The 22,275-nt window shown below is 52.0% G+C and overlaps 1 protein-coding gene across 2 annotated transcripts in view; it reads left to right on the plus strand.

Moving 5' to 3' along the window:
• The first annotated feature begins 879 nt into the window (after positions 1-879).
• Positions 880-22,275, plus strand: part of SLC12A3 (solute carrier family 12 member 3) — a 33,866-nt gene continuing 12,470 nt past the window's right edge. Inside the window, exons 1-21 of one of the 2 annotated variants that reach the window (XM_049786119.1) lie at positions 880-1,476; positions 1,812-1,958; positions 3,271-3,346; positions 4,197-4,292; positions 4,534-4,673; positions 4,909-5,019; positions 5,701-5,812; positions 5,969-6,099; positions 9,825-9,909; positions 10,736-10,890; positions 11,090-11,197; positions 11,403-11,526; positions 13,678-13,779; positions 15,066-15,221; positions 15,661-15,760; positions 16,392-16,503; positions 16,704-16,844; positions 18,606-18,712; positions 20,253-20,335; positions 20,902-20,979; positions 21,496-21,597. In XM_049786119.1, the coding sequence (XP_049642076.1) occupies positions 1,018-1,476; positions 1,812-1,958; positions 3,271-3,346; positions 4,197-4,292; positions 4,534-4,673; positions 4,909-5,019; positions 5,701-5,812; positions 5,969-6,099; positions 9,825-9,909; positions 10,736-10,890; positions 11,090-11,197; positions 11,403-11,526; positions 13,678-13,779; positions 15,066-15,221; positions 15,661-15,760; positions 16,392-16,503; positions 16,704-16,844; positions 18,606-18,712; positions 20,253-20,335; positions 20,902-20,979; positions 21,496-21,597 (2,725 nt within the window). In that variant the 5' untranslated portion in view covers positions 880-1,017. The remainder of the gene's footprint in view (positions 1,477-1,811; positions 1,959-3,270; positions 3,347-4,196; positions 4,293-4,533; positions 4,674-4,908; positions 5,020-5,700; positions 5,813-5,968; positions 6,100-9,824; positions 9,910-10,735; positions 10,891-11,089; positions 11,198-11,402; positions 11,527-13,677; positions 13,780-15,065; positions 15,222-15,660; positions 15,761-16,391; positions 16,504-16,703; positions 16,845-18,605; positions 18,713-20,252; positions 20,336-20,901; positions 20,980-21,495; positions 21,598-22,275) is intronic. The other variant, XM_049786120.1, reaches the window with a different exon arrangement.

Consider the following 22,275-nt stretch of genomic DNA (forward strand, 5'->3'; position numbering starts at 1 on the left):
TCCCACACAGCCACCTAAGCACCGGACCACAGCCCTCATTGCCCTGGACATTTCGTGTAAGAACACCGGGGCAGCCACGGGTATTCAAGGTTTAGATCCAGCCAAGTCTGGGCACCCAGCACTACACGGGGCCTGTACCCACTCTGCCCTGGGACTGCGGTAAGAAGAGCAGGTACTTGGGGTTCTCCTGATCACAGAGGGCTCTGACCAGTTCTGAAATAGAGGTACCTGTATATCTTGATTTAGACATACTGAGTCCAAAGTCAGGGATCCAGGACTGCGTTCAGATTCACCTCTTCTACATGTTTGCTATTTGGGAGCAAATTCTGGTGGTGCTCAGGGGCTTTCCCAACCAGCTCAGTGCTCAGGGCTGTGCTAGGGATGAAACCTGGGCCTCCAGCTTGCAAAGCCGGTGTTCCAGCACTCTAAGCATCTCTTCAACACATCACACCATTTTCCTGTAGGAAGAAAGAGAGGGAGGGAGGGAAGGAGGGAGGAGGAAGGAATGAAAGGGGAAAAAGGAAGAGAATGAGGGAAGGAGGAAGAAAAGAAAGGAGTGAGAAAGGGGGACCAGAGAGATAGCATGGAGGTAAGGCATTTATTGCCTTTCATGCAGAAGAACGGTGGTTCGAATCCCGGCATCCCATATGGTCCCCTGTGCCTGCCAGGGGTGATTTCTGAGCGTAGAGCCAGGAGTAACCCCTGAGCGCTGCCGGGTGTGACCCCCCCCCCAAAAAAAAAGAATGAGGAAGGAAGGAAGAGAAGGAGAAGAAAGAAAGGAAGAAGGAAGGAAGGAAAGGAGGATGAAAAGAAAGAAGGAAGGGAGGGAGAAGGCAAAGATGAAGAAAAAGGGGGAGGAGAAAGAACGAGAAAAGTAAATAGCTGTGAAATGGGCTGAGGGCATTTCTGGCACCACCCACAAGAGTGAGCTCTGCTGAGGTTCTGAAAGCCCCCATACACTGAAAAGAGCCCCTCAGGGCAGGGGTAGGACTCCCATTCTAGACCCCATGACTGGCTATGGGCTTATCTCTGACATCAGTTGGGCGGCTGCACAACTGCTCCACCCCCTGCCCTGTCCTGCCCTGCCCAGGACCCTACCCGCTGGCTGCTGGGCCTTGGAATCCAGTTCCCTGCCCCTTGACAGCCTATAAAGCCACCCCGCCGAGCCTGGCCCCTCCCAACACCAGCCCTGCCATGGCCGAACTGCAGGAGATAGACCCTCCCGGGGACCCTGCGATGTGCAGTGGGCGCTTCACCATTAGCACGTTTCTGGGGGGCGAGGAGCCCCCACCCCCTGCCTGTGACAGCAGCCATGCCAGCCACCTGACCCAGGGCAGCAGCACCCTCTACATGCGCACCTTTGGGTACAACACTATCGATGTGGTGCCTGCCTATGAGCACTATGCCAACAGTGCGCTGCCCGGGGAGCCCCGGAAGATGCGGCCCACGCTGGCCGACCTACACTCCTTCCTCAAGGTAAACACAGTTTCTGTGTAGTTCCTGGACCTCTCTACCCCTCTGTGCTGGGGGACCAGTGTCTTCCTCAAGGATGAGAGAGCCCCGGCTGGGATGTAGAACCTGGAAAGCTCTGGGTACAGGTTGTAATGTTCGTTTTCTGGGCCCTAGGGGACCCCCATGGTAGAGTGGGCTGCCTGGAAAGGCAATGAGTTCCCAGTCTGTGGGAGCATGCAAACTGAGAGGGAGGAGTGGAATTGAGAAATCTGTATTTTCAAGGGATTTCAGGGTAGCTGTCTGAAAGGCAGGGACAATGGTTGTTTGATTGGCCCAACCTGTGGCTTCTGGGCCCCCAGCAGGAAAGCAGCCACCTGCATGGCTCAGCCTTTGACAGACGGCCCAGCCGTGACATGACAGATGGGCTGGTGGAAGATGAAGCTGGCGCGGCCAGTGAAAAGAGCCCTGGGGAGCCCGTGCGCTTCGGCTGGGTGAAGGGTGTGATGGTGAGTCTGGGAAGGTGAGGAAGGGGGGACACGCACAGTAGGGAGTCGAGTCTATAAAGTGGGACTGGGCACAATGACCATTAGCTTGGTGAGAATTCTCAGGCTTCAGTCCCATGAGTGACCTCATTTTTCTCTGGTTTTGAGCTTGCTGACCTCTGGAGTGTCCCAGGGCATGTTTACATTCCTTGCTCATCTTATGAACAAGACTCGGGCCATGTGAACATGGGCAAAATATAGAGCCTATCTGTGTCTCAATTTCCTGTTGGTAAAATAACAAACATTCAACAATAAAAAATATTGCGCAGGTTAATCAATGTAAGCTGCTTACCTTAGATCCCTGCCTTGATGATGAGAAGAAAGTGTTTTTCCCTAAAGGGCCACCAGGGGACACCAGTAACACTGAATCCTCCAGATGGGAAGGGAAGGTTTGTGCTGGCATGGTGGGGCACGACCGGTTTCTAGATCTGCTGCTCCGGGTGCCCAGCTCCTGGCTGTGCCTCTGCCTCTTTATTTACACAGCGAGCCCCTGTCCTGCTCCTGGAGGCTCATATTCAAACTCTGAGTCTTTTTTTTTTTTAACTGAAGGGCTCAGAGCCTGGTGTGACTGCCCTTGTGGCATCTCAGAACAGACAGAGGACTGTAGCAATCTCCCAGCTTGGAAAGTTGTCCCTCCCCAACCCACCGCCATTCCACCCCTAGACTGTTGGGTGTGGGGAGAGGACAAAAACCAGGGCCTGAGTGATAGCACAGCGGCAGGGTGTTTGCCTTGCATGCACATGCCAACCTGAGATGGACCCAGGTTCAGTCCCTGGCTTCCCACATGGTCCTCGAGCCTGCCAGGAGCGATTTCTGAGTGCAGAGCCAGGAGTAACCTCCGAGCACCACTGGGTGTGGCCCCAAAACCAACAAATAAAAAAGGAGTAGCCTGAGTGTCAAAAACAAACAAAAACAAACAAACAAAACAAAGACCAGCAGCCCCTCCCACTGCGAACAGGAACAGGACAGTGGATCTGTTTGGCTAGAAAGCAGAGGTGGGGGGGTGCCCTGCACTCTCCCCAGCAGACTAGGCCCTCTGACTGCTTTCACAGGCGCTGCTGGGATAATGGTGTTGACAGATCCTTGAGCCTCCAGAGTTGGGCGGGAGAGATGAGGCACAGGGCAGGTGGGTCTCGGGGTGCCTTCCACCTAGACATGAACCCAAGCCTATGAGAGCAAAAGAAAGAGCTCGCCTGGACCTAAGTCTCCAAGGGATTGCGTGCCTGGGACCGGCTTTCTGCTTTTGTCTTGGCGTCTCTGACGATTGCTTCCTCAGATCCGCTGTATGCTCAACATCTGGGGTGTGATCCTGTACCTGCGCCTTCCCTGGATCACAGCACAGGCAGGCATCAGTGAGTGCCAATTTGTGGGGACAGGGCGGGGGTGCTGGGCCTCTAGCCCACAGGAGCAGTCTTGAATTCTCTGGAACATTGTGGGTGGGAGATAGGGTCTCCCTATCTGTGTGACATCAGGGAGTCTCTCTGCTGTGAGCATCCTGCTAGGATCTGGATCTTTGTCAGACAAGGGCTCAGATGCTGACCTTGAACTGCATGACCTTGGACAAGTTTCTTTCTTTCTTTCTTTCTTTCTTTCTTTCTTTCTTTCTTTCTTTCTTTCTTTCTTTCTTTCTTTCTTTCTTTCTTTCTTTCTTTCTTTCTTTCTCTTTCTTTCTTTCTTTCTTTCTATCTTTCTTTCTTTCTCTCTCTCTTTCTCTCTTTCTCTCTTTCTTTCTTTCTTTCTTTCTTTCTTTCTTTCTTTCTTTCTTTCTTTCTTTCTTTCTTTCTTTCTTTCTTTCTTTTTTGTTTGGACAAGTTTCTTAACCTCTCTGTGCCTTCCTTTCCTTGCTCTTAAGGAGACCATCTCTGTGCCCAGCCCCCCTGAGGAACTATAATGTTTCTAACATTTTGTAACATTTATTTATAAAGCCACATCGGGTTCTACCCCCTCAGTGCCCACTCTTGCTTTGTTTTTTATCCCAGCGGGGCCTTCTCTCCCAAGCCCATGAGCTTTCTCTTTGGTGCTGACCTCCCAGACCAGGCTCCTTGCCAGGAGCAGGACAGAAACATTTTTCAGAAGTGAAAGTGGAAACTTGGAGCAGGGACGGGATATAGGCTGTTAGGTCTTTAGTGGAGTGCCTTGGTTCCCTGGTTGGTCCTCACCTGGACAATTCCCTAATTTATCTTTGGGGGTCCCTCTCCCCAGTCCTGACGTGGATCATCATTCTGCTGTCCGTCATGGTGACCTCGATCACAGGCCTGTCCATCTCAGCCATCTCCACCAACGGCAAGGTCAAGTCCGGTGGGTGTCCACCGCCCCCACTCTTCAGGAGGGCCCCATCTCCACCTGGGAAGGGGGCTCTAAAATGCTCCCCAGCTCCAAACACCCAAACTAGAGCCCCGGGTTGCTCCTTCTGGTTTTGGGAAAAGGCTGGAGTAGGCTCTCAGGCCTTTGATTTCCTTTATATGCCTGTGAGTCCTCAGCCCCAAGGCCCCCTTGCAGCCAGCTGACTCCCCCAGCCTCACCTCTTTGGCCTCAACAGGTGGCACCTACTTCCTCATCTCCCGGAGTCTGGGCCCCGAGCTAGGCGGTTCCATCGGCCTCATCTTCGCCTTTGCCAATGCTGTAGGGGTGGCTATGCACACGGTGGGCTTTGCCGAGACCGTGCGGGACCTGATCCAGGTGAGCAGCCTGGCCCCATTCCCTCTGCCTCCCCCTGCCAGCCCCAGCCATGAGACCAGGTGCCAACCCCTCTTTTCCACCATCATTGCCATTCTGCGGGGTATATCCCATAGGGACATACCTGTGAGCTGCTTCTCGGGGCTCTGCTAGCCTTTGTGTGTGTGTGGCTTTTGGCAGGAGGAGGCCACAGATAGGCAAATAGGGATGGGATAGAATCACAGTCTGTCCCCCTCAGGAATATGGCAACCCTATTGTGGACCCCACCAACGATATCCGCATCATCGGCGTGGTCACCGTCACTGTGCTGCTGGCCATCTCCCTGGCTGGCATGGAGTGGGAGTCTAAGGTGAGAGGGGCCTGGTGTGGAGGGTGTGGGAGCTGGGCAGGGTACCCCTGCCCACAGTCAGTAGTAGGCTGCGATGTAGATGAACCAAGAGGGCCCTCTTTCCACTTCCTTTCATGGTCGGACTTGCAGTCACTTGTCCTCTGTGAGCCAGAGTTCAGGCAGATCCTGGCCACACCCCCATGTGGGATCAAGGAGTCACCTGAGCTGGTCAAACCCACACAATCGGTGAACTCAGGGGCACAGGATATAGGGTGCCTGCTGGCAGATTAAGCAGTGCACCCCAACACCCTACCTTTTTCTCTGAAAAAAAAAAAGCCTTGGCTCTGAACTTAAGCTGCCTAGCCTAACCCCTGTTTCCTGCTGGCTCCACCAAGACCCTGGCCTTCCTGTTAGAGCAATTCCTTATAATGCCCCAGAACCCCCTTCCTCAAGTTTCATCTTCCCACCGAACAGAATATGAGACACAGCAGGTGCTGAATGAGTGAGTGAATCAGTGAATGAGTGGATGAATGAATGAGTGAGTAAATGAATGAATCACTAGGTCAGTGAGTGGGTGAATTAGTGAGTGAATTGATGAATGAGTGAATGAATAAATCAGTGAGTGAATAAGGGGTCGAGAGACCTACAAATAAGGCAATTTCCTGCTGGGCATGCCCCTCTGACCTCTGACTTTCCCCTTAGGCCCAGGTTCTCTTCTTCCTCGTCATCATGGTTTCCTTTGCTAACTACTTGGTGGGGACACTGATCCCCCCTTCTGAAGACAAGGCTTCCAAAGGCTTCTTCAGCTACCGGGGTATGTACATGGTCCTGCCCACTGTCCTGTTCCCCAGGGCGCTGTGCAGCTATTCCCAGGACCCCTGGAGATTGGCACCCTGACTGCTTTGGGGAGAGCTGCCAGCAGAGCCTTCTGCCACCCCTTGATCTCTCTGACCCAACCTGGTCTTGCCAGCGGACATTTTTGTCCAGAACTTGGTGCCTGATTGGCGGGGCGCAGATGGCAGCTTCTTTGGGATGTTTTCCATCTTCTTCCCCTCTGCCACGGGGATCCTGGCAGGGGCCAACATCTCCGGGGACCTCAGGGTGAGTAGACACTGCCCCCCCACCCTAATATCTCCCCTGGGCACTGGACTTGGTACTGACCCTTTGGGCCCAGAGCTTCTAAATCACAATTTGATGAGTGGCATGGGCTAAACTGGAAGCCTTTGAAGATCACCTCAAACTGGCAAGTCTCCCTACTTTGATCTGGGCCTCTCAGTCTAAGAGCACAATTGGCCTTATTTGAGCTTAAAAGCTGTGGGCAAGACCCTGCTGTCCAGATGGCCTAGCGGACCTCCTGGGCCCCAAGTGTCCCCACATATGCATCTTAGCCCAGAGCCTGGGGTCCCAGCCCCATTGCCATTCCCAGGCCCTGCCCCAGCCAGGCTCCTCCCACTCTGCCTGATGCCCCACCCCTCTTCAGCTCCCCATATTCTGAGCTGCCGGACCCTGGTTGGGTGGGGGGGCGTCTGTTGATCCCACTGTCCTGTTCCCCAACATTGTGATGTCTGTCCTCCCTACCCCCAGACCCAGAACTTCCCTCTGTGCCCCTGTTCCCAGCTGAGCTTCTGTTCCCCAGTCCTGTTTGCTGTGTGCACCAAGGTGCCAGACAGTGAGCAGCAGTGTTTGGGAGACACTGGGGGTGGGGGGGCACTAAGAGACAAAGTTAGGAGACAGAGTGTCTCCAGCTCAGTTGCTGAAGGGAGTGAAGGGAGGTGGAAGGAGCTTTGGGAAAGTGGGGTGAGTGGTGAGCAGCCTTGTCCTGAGTGAGATCCCTATCTGAGATGAACTTAGGGGGCACGGTGGGGATATCTGGGAGCCAGTCCAGGTGTGCTGGGGTGTCAGGATTGTGGGGGGGATCAGAAGGGCCCAGAAATCAATAGTGACTATATGTGTCCAGGGTCTCCCCTTTTAGAAGAAAGAGGCCCCTCATCTTAGAAGTGGGGTCAACCTCCCTGAGGTCCACAGTTGTGGGGATTTTGCCCAGTGCCTCAGTTTACATGCAGACCCAGCATGTGGGGTCCAACTCAGGCAGCTGTCTGGGAGCTGAGGGCTGCAGGGAATTTACATTGAACTAAATTCCCTAAAGCATCCTTGCCCTCTGCCCACCTGCCCAGGGCCCTAAGTAAGAGAAAAGCTGTGTTCTGGAGGTCTCTTAGTTCAATGACTAGGAGGCTGTGTAAATCCAAACAAAAATCCTCTCGGTTTCCCTCAAATAATTGCTGCTGCTGCAGCCAGCCCCACTCCCCAGTGCTTTGGAGTCACTTGGTGGCCCTGCTGCTGGTCTGTTTGGACCAAGCTTGAGCTCTGATCTGAGACAACCAGGGATCCATGGCTCTCCCTTTTCTGTTGGGCTGACTGAGGCTCGGAGACAGGTCCTTCCTGTACCAGGGCGGCTATGACTAAGAACCGCAGCCCCTCCACATCCTGCACAGCTCATAGTTGGGGTGCTGGCTGTGGGGAGTAGGGCTGGAGGATGGGAGGTTGTTTCTTAATTCGCAGGCAGGCTGAGGCTTGGAAGATGGTGAAGAGAGAGGAAGAGGGAGTTGGGTCATGGCCCCTGTTTGCCTGACATGGAAGCAGACCCAAGATGTCAGTTCCAGTGTGGCTGCTATGTTCCAGGGGTTCATTTACTCCTCATTTGCTCCGCTGTTCTAAGGACTAAACCCATGAGGGTGACTTTTAAACCAGAGAAATGTAAATACATCCTCTAAGGACTGTTCTACTTCCTGCTTGCTCCCTCTGTATCCCTGGGCATGAGGGTACAGCTGCCTTCTTGACTCTGTCCTGCTTTGGGGGCTCGTCTTCTCTCCTCTCTGTCTGGGTACCCGCAAGACCCCTCTGGTTCCTGACTTAGGTCCACTCAAATGCTCCCTGAACTCATCTTAACTGAGTTAATGGCATTTGCAAGGGCCCTATTTTCAGATAAGCTTCATTCTTGGATCTGGGAATGTGAATTTCTGGACAGACACAAGAGGTGGCACATGGTATCAGAGGATCATTTGACTTGGCCTGTTGGTCCTGGGTTAGGGACACTTCATGCTTGAAGCAGCTGGACAGGCCACCCTGGGCAGGACGGGGATCAGACCCCAAAATCACTGGTGCTTTCTATCCTGCAGTCCTCCTGCTCTAGCCAGTGCTCCTGCTTTTCTGTTTTTTGTTTTGTTTTGTTTTGTTTTGTTTTGTTTTGGTCACACCTGGCAGTGCTCAGGGGTTACTCCTGGCTTTATGCTCAGAAATCACTCCTTGGCAGGCTCGGGGGACCATATGGGATTCGGGATTCAAACCACTGTCCTTCTGCATGCAAGGCAAATGCCTTACCTTCATGCTATCTCTCCGGCCCGCTCGTGCTTTTCTAGATCTGCCACTTTCTCCCCCACAGCAGTCCTCCTCGCCTTAGGGCCCCTCTACTGGCCCTCAGATCCACCCTTCAATCCTGAGTAGAATCTTGCCCAATTCTCCTCTTGTGTTCTGGCGTGCCTCCTTCCCTCTGGGGTGGGAGTGGCCCAGGGCAGAAACCAGGCTTGTCATCACTGATGGCCACCAGTCACTGCCCAGATCCTGACCCTATCCTGCCACCTTGACTTTGTCTCTGAAGCCTCCAAGCTCTGTTCTGAGGCCTGAGCCACCAGAGGATGGTAAGCAGCATACAAAAGTGGGAACCTGGGGCCAGAGAGATAGCACAGTGGGCAGGCACTTATCTTGCACGAAAACAGACCCACATTCTATCCCTGGCATCCCCTATGGTCCCTAAACCTATCAGGAGTAATTTCTAAGTGCAGAGTTCCTGGGTTGCGGGTCTGTGCTGGGGGTGAGGGCAGGTGCTGATAAACCCCAGCTGGTGAGACCCTTCCCAGCAGTGGCCATGGGCCAGAGTCGGTTTCCCATTCACCGTGGGGAATTCGGTCACTTTTTAGGATGCTCGTTTGAGAAGTGGTTAGAAGAATGAGATATGCAAGTGTGATCATGTGTATGTGTGATCTGAGTCACATATGTGCATAGGTGGGTTGGGTGCACTGTATAAGGTTGTGCTTACATGAATATGTATCAGTGCAATCATGTGTGTGGTGTAGCACACATGTTGTATTATAGTGCATGTGACTGGCAGATGTGCTGTGTCATCTGTGTGGTGTGAACATCTCTATGTGTGCACCTGTGTCATGTCTGGTCTGTGTATTTTGTGATGAGTCATGTGTGTGTTGTGTGTACAGTTGCATGTGCTATATGTGTGTGGTGTGCTATGTATGTGCTGCATAGATGTGTGTGGTATGTGTGTAGGTTGTGTTGGGGGGTGTGAGGGGCTCAGGCAAATCCCCTCAAAGATTTCCTTTTCCGAGCAGAACTTCAGGAGTTGCTATTTCTGCAGTAGAGCAGATGGAGCCCTGGAGCATGGTGCTGGTCCACAAGCAGCCATGCCCATGCTTCCAGGGATGCTTTCCTGATGCAGCATCCAGGCTGGCAGGGTCCAGGCCTGGCCCTTCCTGCCCCCAGAGTGGCTTCACTGGCAGAAGCTCCCTCCCAGCCTTGGCTTCTTAGTACAGGCTGGATGTGGGCCTTACTGGGACCGTGGCTGTGCCTGCTCCATGGGGCCTCAGTTTCCTTTGTGCTGGAAAGGGGCTGAGCAGGGCCAAGATGGGAGGTTCCTGCCTTCCTCAGCCCCTACCCATCCCACTGCCTCCCAGCAGCAGGGCAGCCCTCTGGAGGTGCAGATGTTTCCCATATGCACCCATGCATGTGCACACACATTCATAAACACCCTCCTTCCCCAGGACCCTGCTGTGGCCATTCCCAAGGGGACCCTCATGGCCATCTTCTGGACCACCATCTCCTACCTGGCCATATCAGCCACCATCGGTGAGTGGCTGACCCATCCTGGCAGGGATCCCAAGGTAGGATCTGCCCTCTAAGGTGAGAGATGGGCTCACGGTACACAGGAACCCATGAAGCAGAGGCTCAGCTCTTGTATTTGGGGTTCCTGATGGTGAGCAGAGCATCTGTGCAATGGTGGGTGTTTGTGATAGATGCCTGAGGGTCAGACCAGGTTCTTCTGACCCCTAAGCTTCTGGGTTTACAGTCTGGGAATCCAGTCACACTATGCCTAGGCTGAGAGTAACGGTGATGGTGGGGAAGGTGATACCAGTCGCCTACTATGTACCAACCCCTCATAGGCCTGATCCTACTTCAGTTGGCTCTGGTACTTCTGCTACTTTACAGGAGGGAGAAGAAAGGCTCAGAGAGGTTAGGGGATATGCCCAAGGACACACAGTTACTGAGCAATGGAGCCAGGCTTAGAGCCCAGGCAGAGATGGCCTCTCACTGGCCCTCAGGGAGCCTTTATTCCCAACTCCACCTTGGGAGGTGTGCTATTCACATGGCCATTCCCAGCCTGTCTTAAGGGGGGTAGGTACCCCTAGATTCTACAGTGGCACAGGCCACTTTAGCTCCCTGCACCTCTGTAGAGTCATAAGAGCAAAAATCACAGGATTCCTGCTTCTGACAGCTGTTCAAGTCCTCAGCATGCCCCATATGCCTGCATACACGTGTGTACATGTATGTACACATTCTGTTCTTGATCACCATCATCATCCTCAATGCACCTTGTCCTCTGCAGAAGTGACTGACATTGTGGGGGTGGCAAGAAGGGGCAGAAGGGAGACCCCGCATCCTCCTTCCTCTGCAGGCTCCTGTGTGGTTCGTGATGCTTCTGGGGTCCTGAATGACACGGTGACCCCTGGAATGGGGCCCTGCGAGGGGCTGGGTTGTGGCTATGGCTGGAACTTCACCGAGTGTGCGCAGGAGCATAACTGCCGATATGGCCTCATCAATTACTACCAGGTGCGGGCTAGCCAGGCCCAACCCACACATGGCAATGGGGGCATGGTTCCTCATGATCTAGGGGGCTGGATCCTCACTGTGGGAAGGAATTTGAGACCCTAGTGGGTGACCCTGGATCTCCTTATGTTGAGCTACCCCAGGTGAGGGTTCTAGGCCCTGCCCTGTCTCCCACGGAGTCCTGAACCCCATATCCCCACAGACCATGAGCATGGTGTCTGGCTTTGCCCCCCTGATCACAGCCGGCATCTTTGGGGCCACCCTCTCCTCTGCCCTGGCCTGCCTGGTCTCTGCTGCCAAAGTTTTTCAGGTGAGGAGCCTGAGGTATCACAGGAGTGGGGGTGGGAGGGAGGAAGGAAGAGGGGTCATTGCACAGGCTTGCAGGGAGCAGCATCCTGAAGGGCTAGAACCCCACTCCCAGGCTCCCTGTGTGCAGTCCCAGCCTTCCTTTTCTTCCTGGGGATCAGGGAGGTTGAGTGGGGGGCAAGAGACTGAGCATATCATGATACCCACAGTGTCTGTGTGAGGACCAGCTCTACCCCCTGATCGGCTTCTTCGGCAAAGGCTATGGCAAGAACAAGGAGCCGGTGCGTGGCTACCTGCTGGCCTATGCCATAGCGGTGGCCTTCATCATCATCGGTGAGAGCCGTGGGACTGGTTGCCCTCCATTTTCTTACTCGAGTGCCCAGGGCCTGGCATGATGGGCTGCCACGAGTGACTTGTTCTTCAGTGAGGCCTCCCAGGCATCACTCAGCAGAGCTTTAGGAGGCTGATGGTGTCAGATGTGTGTGTGTGCACTAGGACAGAAAGCTCACTTAGCTGTCACAGATGAATTGGTCCGGACACTAAGGAATCTTTGGGGTTCCCTCGAAAGGTATGTGCACGGATGGCTGTAGGAGACAGAGGCCAAGGACTCAAGTTGGATTCGAGTATTGGTCCATTTATTCTAAGCTAATGGTGGAATATTTATACTTAATTTCTTGACAAGTCATAATTTTCAAACAAAGCTATTCAGACAAAACTAATTTTACAAAACAAAGGCGCAGGGGCAAATTGTTCAAAACATATTTTGACACAAGCAGTTTCACCTTTGAAGCCATTATTTTGTTATCTGAGAGCCCTAGCCAGCAAGGTCAGTTAATATTATTTTGGTTCTATGCATACTGAACTGGGGCCTGAAATATTAACCCTTATTATGACTGCACATAGGCTAAGAGCAAATTTAGATTAGACAGTGAGTAATATTTCTATAAGACTAAATAAAAATACTTGAATCTACACAAATGTGCCTCATAGGTTGTATTTATATATCTGAGTAATCTTTAAAATGTCAGCTAAAATTATGTCTCAATTAATATTTATGCTACATCCCCTTTTTTCCTGAATGCTTCATGGATAGGCAACCAAGGTGATATTTTTCAAGCATCTTTTTTTTTTTTTACAGTTTTCATTGTTCATGCTGTCTTCACAACAGAGTACAGACAGCTTTGAAAAAAGTTCCTGTAATAGCAGACAGCTTTTAAAAACACCCTCCCGTAGGCGGCTAGGGCCTTTTTGTTGTTGTTGTTTTTCTTTTCTTTTTTTGTTTTTGTTTTTGGGTCACACCTGGCAGCACTCAGGGGTTACTTCTGGCTCTCTGCTCAGAAGTTGCTCTTGGCAGGTTTGGGGGACCATATGGGATGGTGGGATGTGAACCACCGTCCTTCTGCATGCAAGGCACGTTTGCCATGCCTACTTCCATGCTATCTCTCCAGTCCCCAGTTAGGACCTTTTTTAACTTGTTGCCTTCCTAGGTCTCAGGATTTGTTAATATAAGGGATGTAATATTTAGCCAGTGAGGTGACTATTCTTTCTCTCTTAGTCTCACACATGCAGCTGTGTGTTCTTGAGTAAATAGCTTCCCCTCCACAGCTCCAGTTTCCTCATCTGCAGAGTGGGAGCAACCACACAGGGGCAGGACATGACAGGCAGACAGAAGAAATGACCCCCCAGAACCTCCCGATCTACTAGCCTAGGAGGGGCCCATTGGGACAGAAGCAGTCACACACATAAACAGAGTACCAAATGATGTTCCCCAAAATCCTGTTCTTAGGTCAGAGGGTGGGTGCTGCCCCCAACTCCGGGCCAGAGCACCCACCTGCTCCAGAGTCAGTGCTCAGCATTCGCTCATGAATCCCAGCATGTCTTTCTCACTCTGCACACTGAGCCCCCACCTCCAAGCCAGCCAGGTATCCCTGGTCCCATCTCCTCTGGCTCCTGCTCAGCCTCCCTGCTCCCTGAAATCTGATGCTTTGGCCGGAATGTCAGGCTAAAAAATCTCAGATGCTTGGAGCCAGGCCCCCCACAGAGTCAGCGACAGGAGGCTCAGAGAGAAAAGAATCTTATTTCTTGTCTCTTGTGGACACCCGGGACAAGGATACACTTTCAAAAGTGTGGGGGAGCTGGGCTGGGCAAGGAGGCAAAGACGAGAGTTTTAGAAGGGGTAACTGGGTGGATCTGAGAGCTGTGGTCTCAGGTGTGCATGCCCTGTGTCACTCTGCACGATACCTCTTCCTGTTACCTGCTGTGGCCACCTTAGCACTGGTAGGTTTGATTCTCTAAAAGCCACAAGTTTGCTATTTGCCAGAATCAAGCCCTTTTAGTGGTACAAGTGATGGGCCCATTTTACAGATGAAGGGTTTGGGTCTCTCTGAGCCATGATGACTAGCCTGGAGTACCCTACCCTGTAGGGGTTGCTTGGAGAGCAGCCAACAGACTATTCTGTCTCATTTTCTCCCTGGGCCCCTGAAGCCGAGCTCAACACCATCGCTCCAATCATTTCCAACTTCTTTCTGTGCTCCTACGCCCTCATAAACTTCAGCTGCTTCCATGCCTCCATCACCAACTCTCCAGGTGAGTGACCTCCCGGCTCCGCCCCTGGGGTTGAGGTATGGGCTCGGGATGGAAGGAGCAAGGTAGGGATTTGGGAGTATCTACCAGGTCAAATCCCAGCACACAGATGGAGCTGTTAATAGTAAAGTAAAAGTGATTCTTGCCATGTCCTGGTGGGAGATGCTGTTCATAGATTTTTGCACAGAGTACAGGAATTTTTCTAGTTCTTTCCTCCACTTCACAAGGCCAGGGTTCTCTTCCCCATCCCCACCTATCCAGAGAGAAGAGATTCACGCCCATCTTGGACCTTGTTCTACAATAAGGCGGGCTACTTCCATTAACATAGATTTGTGTGTTTACTGGAAAAAATAGACAGTGGATAACAGTAGAGAAGCTGGGACCACATGGTGTTAGGGATCAAATTTAGGAGCTCCTCTATGCAAAGTATGCACTCCAGCCCTGACCCATTGATCTGCCCTTCAAGAAGATTTTAAATAGCCCTTGGGCCAGATAGATGGAATAGTGCACAGTCAGCTGTGGTTTGGTCCCCAGCACCACATAAGATCCCCTTAATACTGCCAAGAGCAACCCGAGTGTAGAGCCAGGAGTAAGTTCTGAGTGCTGCCCAAAGTGACCTCTCCAAAAATAAAAATAAAAATTTTAACTTGAATCATCATGAATGACAATGTTATCCCTGATTAAGTTTCTGGCATACAATGCTCCAGCTCCAATCCTTTTGCCAGTGTTCCCCCTTTCCTTCCCACCCCAGCCTGCCTCTATGGCAAGAACTTTCACCCTCACCATTGTCTTAGTTTTTCCTTTTGATGGTCATAATATCACTGTCCACCCAGTGGAAGCTTCCTGTGAAAACCCTGTTCTCTAGCTCATTTTTGTTGCCTTTGGGCATTATTTTCTTGCTGAGCTGCTTCTCTGTTTTACACAGGAGTGAGCTCATTGTTTGTCCCTCAGACTAATTTCTCTCAGCATGAAACTCTCCTAAACATGTTTTTAACTAAATAAGATCTACCCTGATCAGTGGAGGACTGGTGGCTAGCTGCCTTTCCTTCCTATCACCCTCAAAGTGCTGTCTGGTTTTGTGTCCTGTGTTCTGCCTCCTCACCCGAACCTAAGAAGGCAGCACAGTGGACCTGGGGGACTATAGGAAGCTAATGGCCATGCTGGATCAGAGCCAGTCTGGTGACAAGCATGAAATGCTAGTCGGGCATGTGCCCTGCCTGGAGTCAGGATGCATGCTGAGCACAGGCTGGCAGGATGCTGAGCGTGCCCGCTGCCCTGTGCCTGCCCAGGGTGGAGACCTTCATTCCGCTACTACAGCAAGTGGGCAGCGCTGTTCGGGGCAGCCATCTCCGTGGTCATCATGTTCCTGCTTACCTGGTGGGCCGCCCTCATCGCCATTGGCATTGTGCTCTTCCTCTTGCTCTATGTCATCTACAAGAAGCCAGGTGTGTGCTCAAGGCCCCACTCAGCCTCCCTCAGTGCCCTAAATTCCTCACCCAGGTTTACCCTCCATCCACCTGTGTCACCTGATCTGAGGAGGTAGCACTTGTAGGACAGTTGAAGGTGGACCAAGGGGCTTTTCTGCCCATGGTGGAAAGATTAGGGTGACCTGAGGTAGAGGGCAGCATTCTAAGAAAGCCCCAACCTTCACATCTGCCCCTTGTGAGGGCTATCAGGAGGTTTAGCTGCTTCTAATGAACTTTAACACAAGCAGTCATGGGGTTAGCATGTGTTAAAGTTCCCTTGACAAGTTCCCTCACTGTGTTTAAAGCCCCTTGGTAGGCAGTCCCAGAGACTGCCAGAGACCAGTGCTTGGAGCTAGCAGGAAGGAGGCCACCTCTCTCTGGGGACTCTCCCCTAATTTCCCCTTCACTATCCCCCTAGAGGTGAACTGGGGATCATCTGTACAGGCTGGTTCCTACAACCTCGCCCTCAACTACTCCGTGGGTCTCAACGAGGTGGAAGATCACATCAAAAACTATCGGTGCGTGACCAACTCTCAAGCAGGGCACTGGCCTGGGTCCACCCAGCCCAAGGGCAGGGAGCTGTGTGTGCCTCAGTTTCCATAGTAGAGCCATGGGAGGGTGCAATTCTAAAGATGGTGCTGGCTCTGGCCTGTTGAGAGTCCTGGGCAAACCCCTGCTCCCTGCAGAATCAATGCTGGTGGCTGCTAATAGGAGCATCTCTGAGGCCTTGACAGGAGTTAGGTGTGACACCAAGGCCCTGACCTGAGATGGAATAAAGGACCCTCTTGGGGAGGGGTGGGAGGTTCTAAGTGGAGAGACTCAGTAACAGCCCACAGAGATGAAGAGGGACCCATTTTGTCAGCTCTGTCTGAGATGGATATGGCCCTGGATCATTCTCCCAGAACTTACGGAGACAAGCAGGGTAGACACTCCAGGTCTGAGAGGGTTGGTCTGCCTGAGAGAAGATTCCAGTTCCCTGAGCAGGAAGAACAGGGAGACTTTGCAACAGGGTCTTTAAGAAAGTGAAAAACCCTGAAAGTTGGCCTTGAATCCTAGATGTAAAAATGGGGAAATGGGTTTGGTCTGTCTCAGTAGTAGCACCATGTGCCCATATGCCCCCTGAAACTAACTTCCTCCTTCCCCTCACAGTCCCCAGTGCCTGGTGCTCACTGGGCCCCCCAACTTCCGGCCAGCCTTGGTGGACTTTGTGGGCACCTTCACGAGGAACCTCAGCCTGATGATCTGTGGCCACGTGCTCATCGTGAGTGCCCCTGGGCCATGTTCAAACAAGGGGACACGGGGGTGGGCCAAGGGGAGATAAGAAGCCACGGAACCTGGCCAGGCCCCCTGTGTCCAGCTTCTTGCACCCCTCCCACCACCCTTAGCTACCATGAATGCTTCTCCTCTGAGTGCTGGGGAGCTGGGAGGGCAGGGGACTAAAGCTCAGGATGTCCCACCCAGGGACCCCGCAAACAGAGGATGCCTGAACTTCGGCTCATTGCCAATGGCCACACCAAGTGGCTGAACAAGAGGAAGATCAAGGCCTTCTACTCAGACATCATCGCCGAGGACCTCCGTAGCGGGGTCCAGGTCCTCATGCAGGTGTGTGAGGGAGCACCTTGGGGTGGCCCTGTAGCTGCAGAGAACCCTCTCTTTCTGTGACTCCCAAAGGGAAAAAGGATTGAGTGCATTGTTTGACAAATAGTAGCATGAGCCAATTTGAAGTTTGAAGCAAATGCCGAGAACATTCTATTACTGTTCTCATCTGTGTAAAGAAACACACAGATCAAATAGCCAGATACCCTTGGAATCAGCACAACTTTCTTACTAGTTCTAGTACTTCTCAAATTAAAAAAAAAATAAAGGCATATAGAATCTGGGGTCATGACAATATCTGGGAGAGACAGAGATGATGTTCTTCTCACACATTCTCCCCTTAGCACATTGGGAAGATCCAAATGCTCACAGCATTTTCCAGCTCAGAGAGAATTTATTGATCACTCTGCCACCAATAGATTCTAAAATATGTGTCCTTGCTACTTTTCTTTTCTCCAAGAAAAACCGCTTCTTATGACCTTGCAGGCAAGATTTTTTATTTGGAGTTGGAGTGATAGCATAGCGGTAGGGTGTTTGCCTTGCATGCTGCTGACCCTGAATGGACCCAGGTTTAATTCCTGGGTCCATTTCATATGGTCCCCCAAGCCTGCCAAGAGTCATTTCTGAGCGCAGAGCCAGGAATAACAACCCCTGAGTGCTGAATGCATTGGGTGTGCCCCCCCCAAAATTGTTTTTTTTTTTTTGTTTGAGGTGTGAGACATTGAATTCCAGACCTCACAATTACTGTACTGCTGGGCAACCCCAAGTGACACATTTGGACACCCAGGGTTTACCTTCAGAGCTGGAACCAATTCCCAAACAGGTTCTAATATGTAAAACACTACTTGCCCTGAGCTACAGAGCCTGATTTTGGGGACAAGTTCACTATCTTTGCACTAGTTTTAGCACCTGAATAAACCTACAATTAAAATACATATGGTAGAATTAATTATAAAATGTATTTTTATAAATTCTATGTTATATTTTATTATATACTATTATACATTTCATCTAAAATATAAAAGCCAGACAGAGATGGGGCAGGGGAGATGACGTGGGGGCAACAGCACATACTTCGCATGCTCAAAACCTTGAGTTTAATTCCCAGCAGCACGTGGTCCCCCAGCACTGTAGGGTATATCCTTGAAGTCCCCAAGCACAGTAGGGCCCAGTCAGATTCCTGGTCAGATCAAGCATTAGAACCAGGTTGTTAATGCACCAGAAATGGTGCCATTAATGGTAACTAGGGCCAGAGAAATAGCACAATAGGGAGGGTGCTTTCCTTGCACACTGGCACACCTGAGTTTAATCCCTGGCACCTCATATGGTCCCTCTGAGCACCACCAGGAATTATTCCTGAATGCAGAGCCAAGAATAAGCTCTAAGCATTGCTGGGTGTAGCTCCCCACCCCACGCCACCCCCAAAAAAGAGAAGAATGACTCTCAGCCCCTGAACACTGCTGGAGATATCCCTAATCAATGATGATTAAATACAAATTTCTTGTAAAATGAGAGAGAAATATTAAAGACAGTGAGGGGGATCTTTGAGCTTAATACCCTGGAGTGGGGGTGTGTCTGGTCCTGGCCTGGGATGAAGGAAAACTCAGTGGCCTACTGGGGCTTAGTTTATCCTTTCCCAAAGGTGTGTCCAGACAGACAGATCCTCAGAATAATGGGTTGAGTGGTGCTGTATTGCCTGGGCTCTGGCTTCCTGAGGCCCAATACCCAGCCCTGCCTGTCTGCTGACCTCTCTCTCCACCCCTGCAGGCCTCAGGCCTGGGAAGAATGAAGCCTAACATTCTGGTGTTGGGGTTCAAGAAGGACTGGCAGTCAGCCCACCCTGCCACAGTGGAGGATTACATCGGCATCCTGCAGTGAGTGAAGCCTGGGCACAGGCTGGGGCATGGGTTGGGGGCACAGGCTGTGCTCTGTTGATTTGAGCCTTTGGGATTCTCTGGACCCTAGGAAACAGAGAGGAAATAGAGGGTGCCATGAAAAACTGAGTCATTGGGTCATAGCTGAGGAAAAGCAGTAGGAGGGTTCCCCACATTGACCTTTGGGTCTTCAACTCCACGATGGGTGGGAGGGCTGGGGGCAGACACAGTGAAGTGAGACAGGTGGGCAGCAGGGAGTAGTGTGGACTGTGGCAAACCACAGAGGACAGCTGCTCCTTGGCTCCCTCCAGTTGTGCCTGCGTCAAAGTGTCACACAGCCTTTCCACATCCTCTAGCTTCTAAAAGAGGTTGAAAATTGGGTGGGGGGGGTTCTGGGACACAAGACATAGTACTGTGGGTACCTGTCTTGCACTCAGCTAACCCAGCTTCCAGCCCCAGCATCTTATATTGTCACACAAATTGTCTCACCAGGAATAAATCCTGAGAACAGCTGGGTGTGACCCCAAAACCACCACCACCAAAAAGAAATGGGAGCTTTCTGGGAGACTTGGTGCAGTTATGGGTGCTTTTATGAGCTTTGCAGAACCAGAGCTCACTGTGTGGGAACTTCTGAGGGGAAACTAAACCAGGCCTTCTAGGAGGTGACAAGCACAGGGGAGCTGGCTCTGAACTGTCAGGGAAGTTAGGATTCACAACCAACACTTTGTTCTTTAGCTCTTGCTGGGCCAAGTCCAGAAAAGGAGAGTCTGGGTGACTCTTGTGAGAAAGAGGTGGTGGCAGCACACAGGAGCCCTAAGGGAGCTCAGGGCTGAGGGGTGGATCCTCCCTAGGCCCTGCTTCCAATCTGCAATGTGCGACTGTGTCTGAGCAAAGCTTCTCAGCTGCTTCTGACAAATTCCAGCAGGTGTAAGAAACCCCCACCTCTTCCTTGCACCCACACGAAATTCCGAAAATGTCCCTGCTTAGAGGAAAATTTAGAGGAGTCTAGGGAGGTTGGAGCCCATGAGGAGCAGCTTAACCAGGCAACAAAGTCAGGCCTGGGCTGAGAACCTGCTGACCTTCCAGGCTTTGCTGGCACCTCCCCACGACCATTTCTCAGTATTCTGGTCTGGGGTTCCATCTCAGCCACTTTACAGAATATTTTCCTAGTTGTGACCACATGCCAGCACACCCCAACTCAGTTTCTATAGAATGTGGGAGTTCTGACTCCCACCCCCAACTCTTGTTAACACAGTTATCAGGATTCTCCAACTATATCTGCAGCACAAGGCCTAGCCTAAAAACTGGCCTGACATGGTTTCCCCCTGGGAGCACATGACTACAGACTATAGAACTGGAGGGGTTTGGGGACCTAACCCCACACATACACACATACATACATGCACGCATGCATGCATGCACACGCACACGCACACACATCCAGCGCTTAGAGAAGGCGCTTCGGGCAGGGCCAGCTGCAAACATCTGGTCTCCCAAGGATTGAGGCCTGGAAGAATCTGACCCACCTCCCTCTTGCCAGTGATGCCTTTGATTTCAACTACGGTGTGTGTGTCCTGAGGATGCGGGAAGGACTCAATATCTCTGAGGTGATGCAGGCACACAGTGAGTACCCATTTCCTTGGCACCCCAGCAAGGTGAACCAAGTGAACAGGGCTCTCCTAGAATGTTCTAAAACCCTTTGCTTTCTTAAGTGATGGAGGGAAGAGAGGGAAAAATTAGTAGGGATGTTCCCAGGCACTACATGATCCCCTAGTACCCCATTGCCTAGAAAATTAGCTATTGATGATCTCTGACGCCAGAGTTGGGGTCCTGTTCCTCTTAACAGCAAGTGCCAAGGACAAACTGGGAGCAGAGCAGTTGCTTGATGTTTCTTTTTGTACTAAAGTACTGCTGTTGAGCCACAGTGCTCAGAGAACAAAACAGGGGACAAGGGATTGTACCATTGGGAGCAGGAGGTGGGACATGCTGGTGGTCATTGAGTGGCCCAGATATCTGGGTTTGTAATGAGGAGGGCATCTCTGGAAGCCTGAGGACAGGGCAGTAGGGACAGTGCCCTGACTTGGGGACCCCTCCCTCCTAGCCTGAGTTGGGGGGTGCTGTCCTGGAAAGAACTGGAGGGAGCATGTCAGAGAGTGGGGGGACGATGCCAGGTTACCTCTCTCTTGCAGTCAACCCCGTGTTTGACCCAGCAGAGGAGCGGAAGGATGCCAGCGCCAGCAGGGCCAGACCCTCGATCTCTGGCACATGTCAGTTCCTGCCCAGCCCAGGGCACACTCGCCTTTTGGGGTTCTAGTGCTGACCCTTCTAAGAAATCTCCTCTGACAAGAAACTGGGGGTGCTGGCTACACCCAGTTGATGGGGTTTGTGGGAGAACCTGGACAGCAGGAAAGTTGCCGGCCCTGCTGGGGGGTTCAATGTGCCCATAGATGGGAACCCCACAGTGTGCTTGAAGCAGGCCCTGCCCACCCCCTTTGAGGCACCTCAAGTGTCAGCAGAACAGTGGCACAGCACAGGGATCTTCTTCAGTTTGGGCAGAAATTGGAGCAGCTCGTGGACATGTGCAAAGTCCCCATTGCTCCCGGTACCCCTAAGCCATGATGGGGTCATCCGACACTGCATGTCCTGGGGCCCCGTTTTGCTCACCCTGCCAGTCTCCCCGGAGTGCCTTCAGAGGGGAGGATGGGTGGCTTCTGCTACTGTGTGTCAATCTGGCCTGAGGCAGACCAGTGGGCACTGCTTTGAGGTTTTCTCCTGCCCCACAGTGGACCCTGAGGCCCTGGTACGGGAAGAGCAGGCCAGCACCATCTTTCAGGCTGAGCAGGGCAAGAAGACCATCGACGTCTACTGGCTGTTTGATGACGGAGGTCAGTGCCACTCACGTGCATCCCTCGTCTTGTGTCATCCATGATGTTCCCAAAACCCATCCAAGGGCCCCAAGCCCTGGCCTACAATAGAGCCCTCCTCTGGTCTTTCAGCTGTTAAGTGGGGGAGTCTTTAGGGGTGGAGGGAGCTGAGGATAAGATGAGATGGAAACTGTGTGGGCCCCAGGCCCTGAACTTAATCTCCTTTGCTTTTGTTTTGTGGTGCTGGGGATCCAACCCAGGACCTCCCACATGGCAAGCAAATGCTCTCTACTCAGGAGCTCCATCCCCAGCCCAGAACCATCTTTGTTTCCCAAAGAAATACATTCTTTCCTGTGTATCTTAGGTAATATGACAGCTATGTTGTCTGACTCTGGTCGAAGATCAGAGTCCGGACCCCACACATTATCTTTTGAGCTTTGATTGAGACTTGAGGGAATATGTGTGCTCCTGCCGGGTGCGGGTCTTCTAGGAGTAGTCCTGATGCAGTCCGTGTGCTGACACTACCGCTTCACAAGCTTCCCTAGCCTAACACACATCCAGGAATTGATTTTAGCTTCCTCAATGAATCAGGAAACCGAGGCACAGAGCGAAGTAATATGCTTAGGGTTACCCAGTAATAAGTGACCACTTGTCCCTCAGTCTTGGTGGAGAGATAACAGCCACCCACTGCTTGATTTT

Source organism: Suncus etruscus, chromosome 14 (genome assembly GCF_024139225.1).
Source record: "Suncus etruscus isolate mSunEtr1 chromosome 14, mSunEtr1.pri.cur, whole genome shotgun sequence".
In the NCBI taxonomy this organism is placed as follows: Eukaryota; Metazoa; Chordata; class Mammalia; order Eulipotyphla; family Soricidae; genus Suncus; species Suncus etruscus.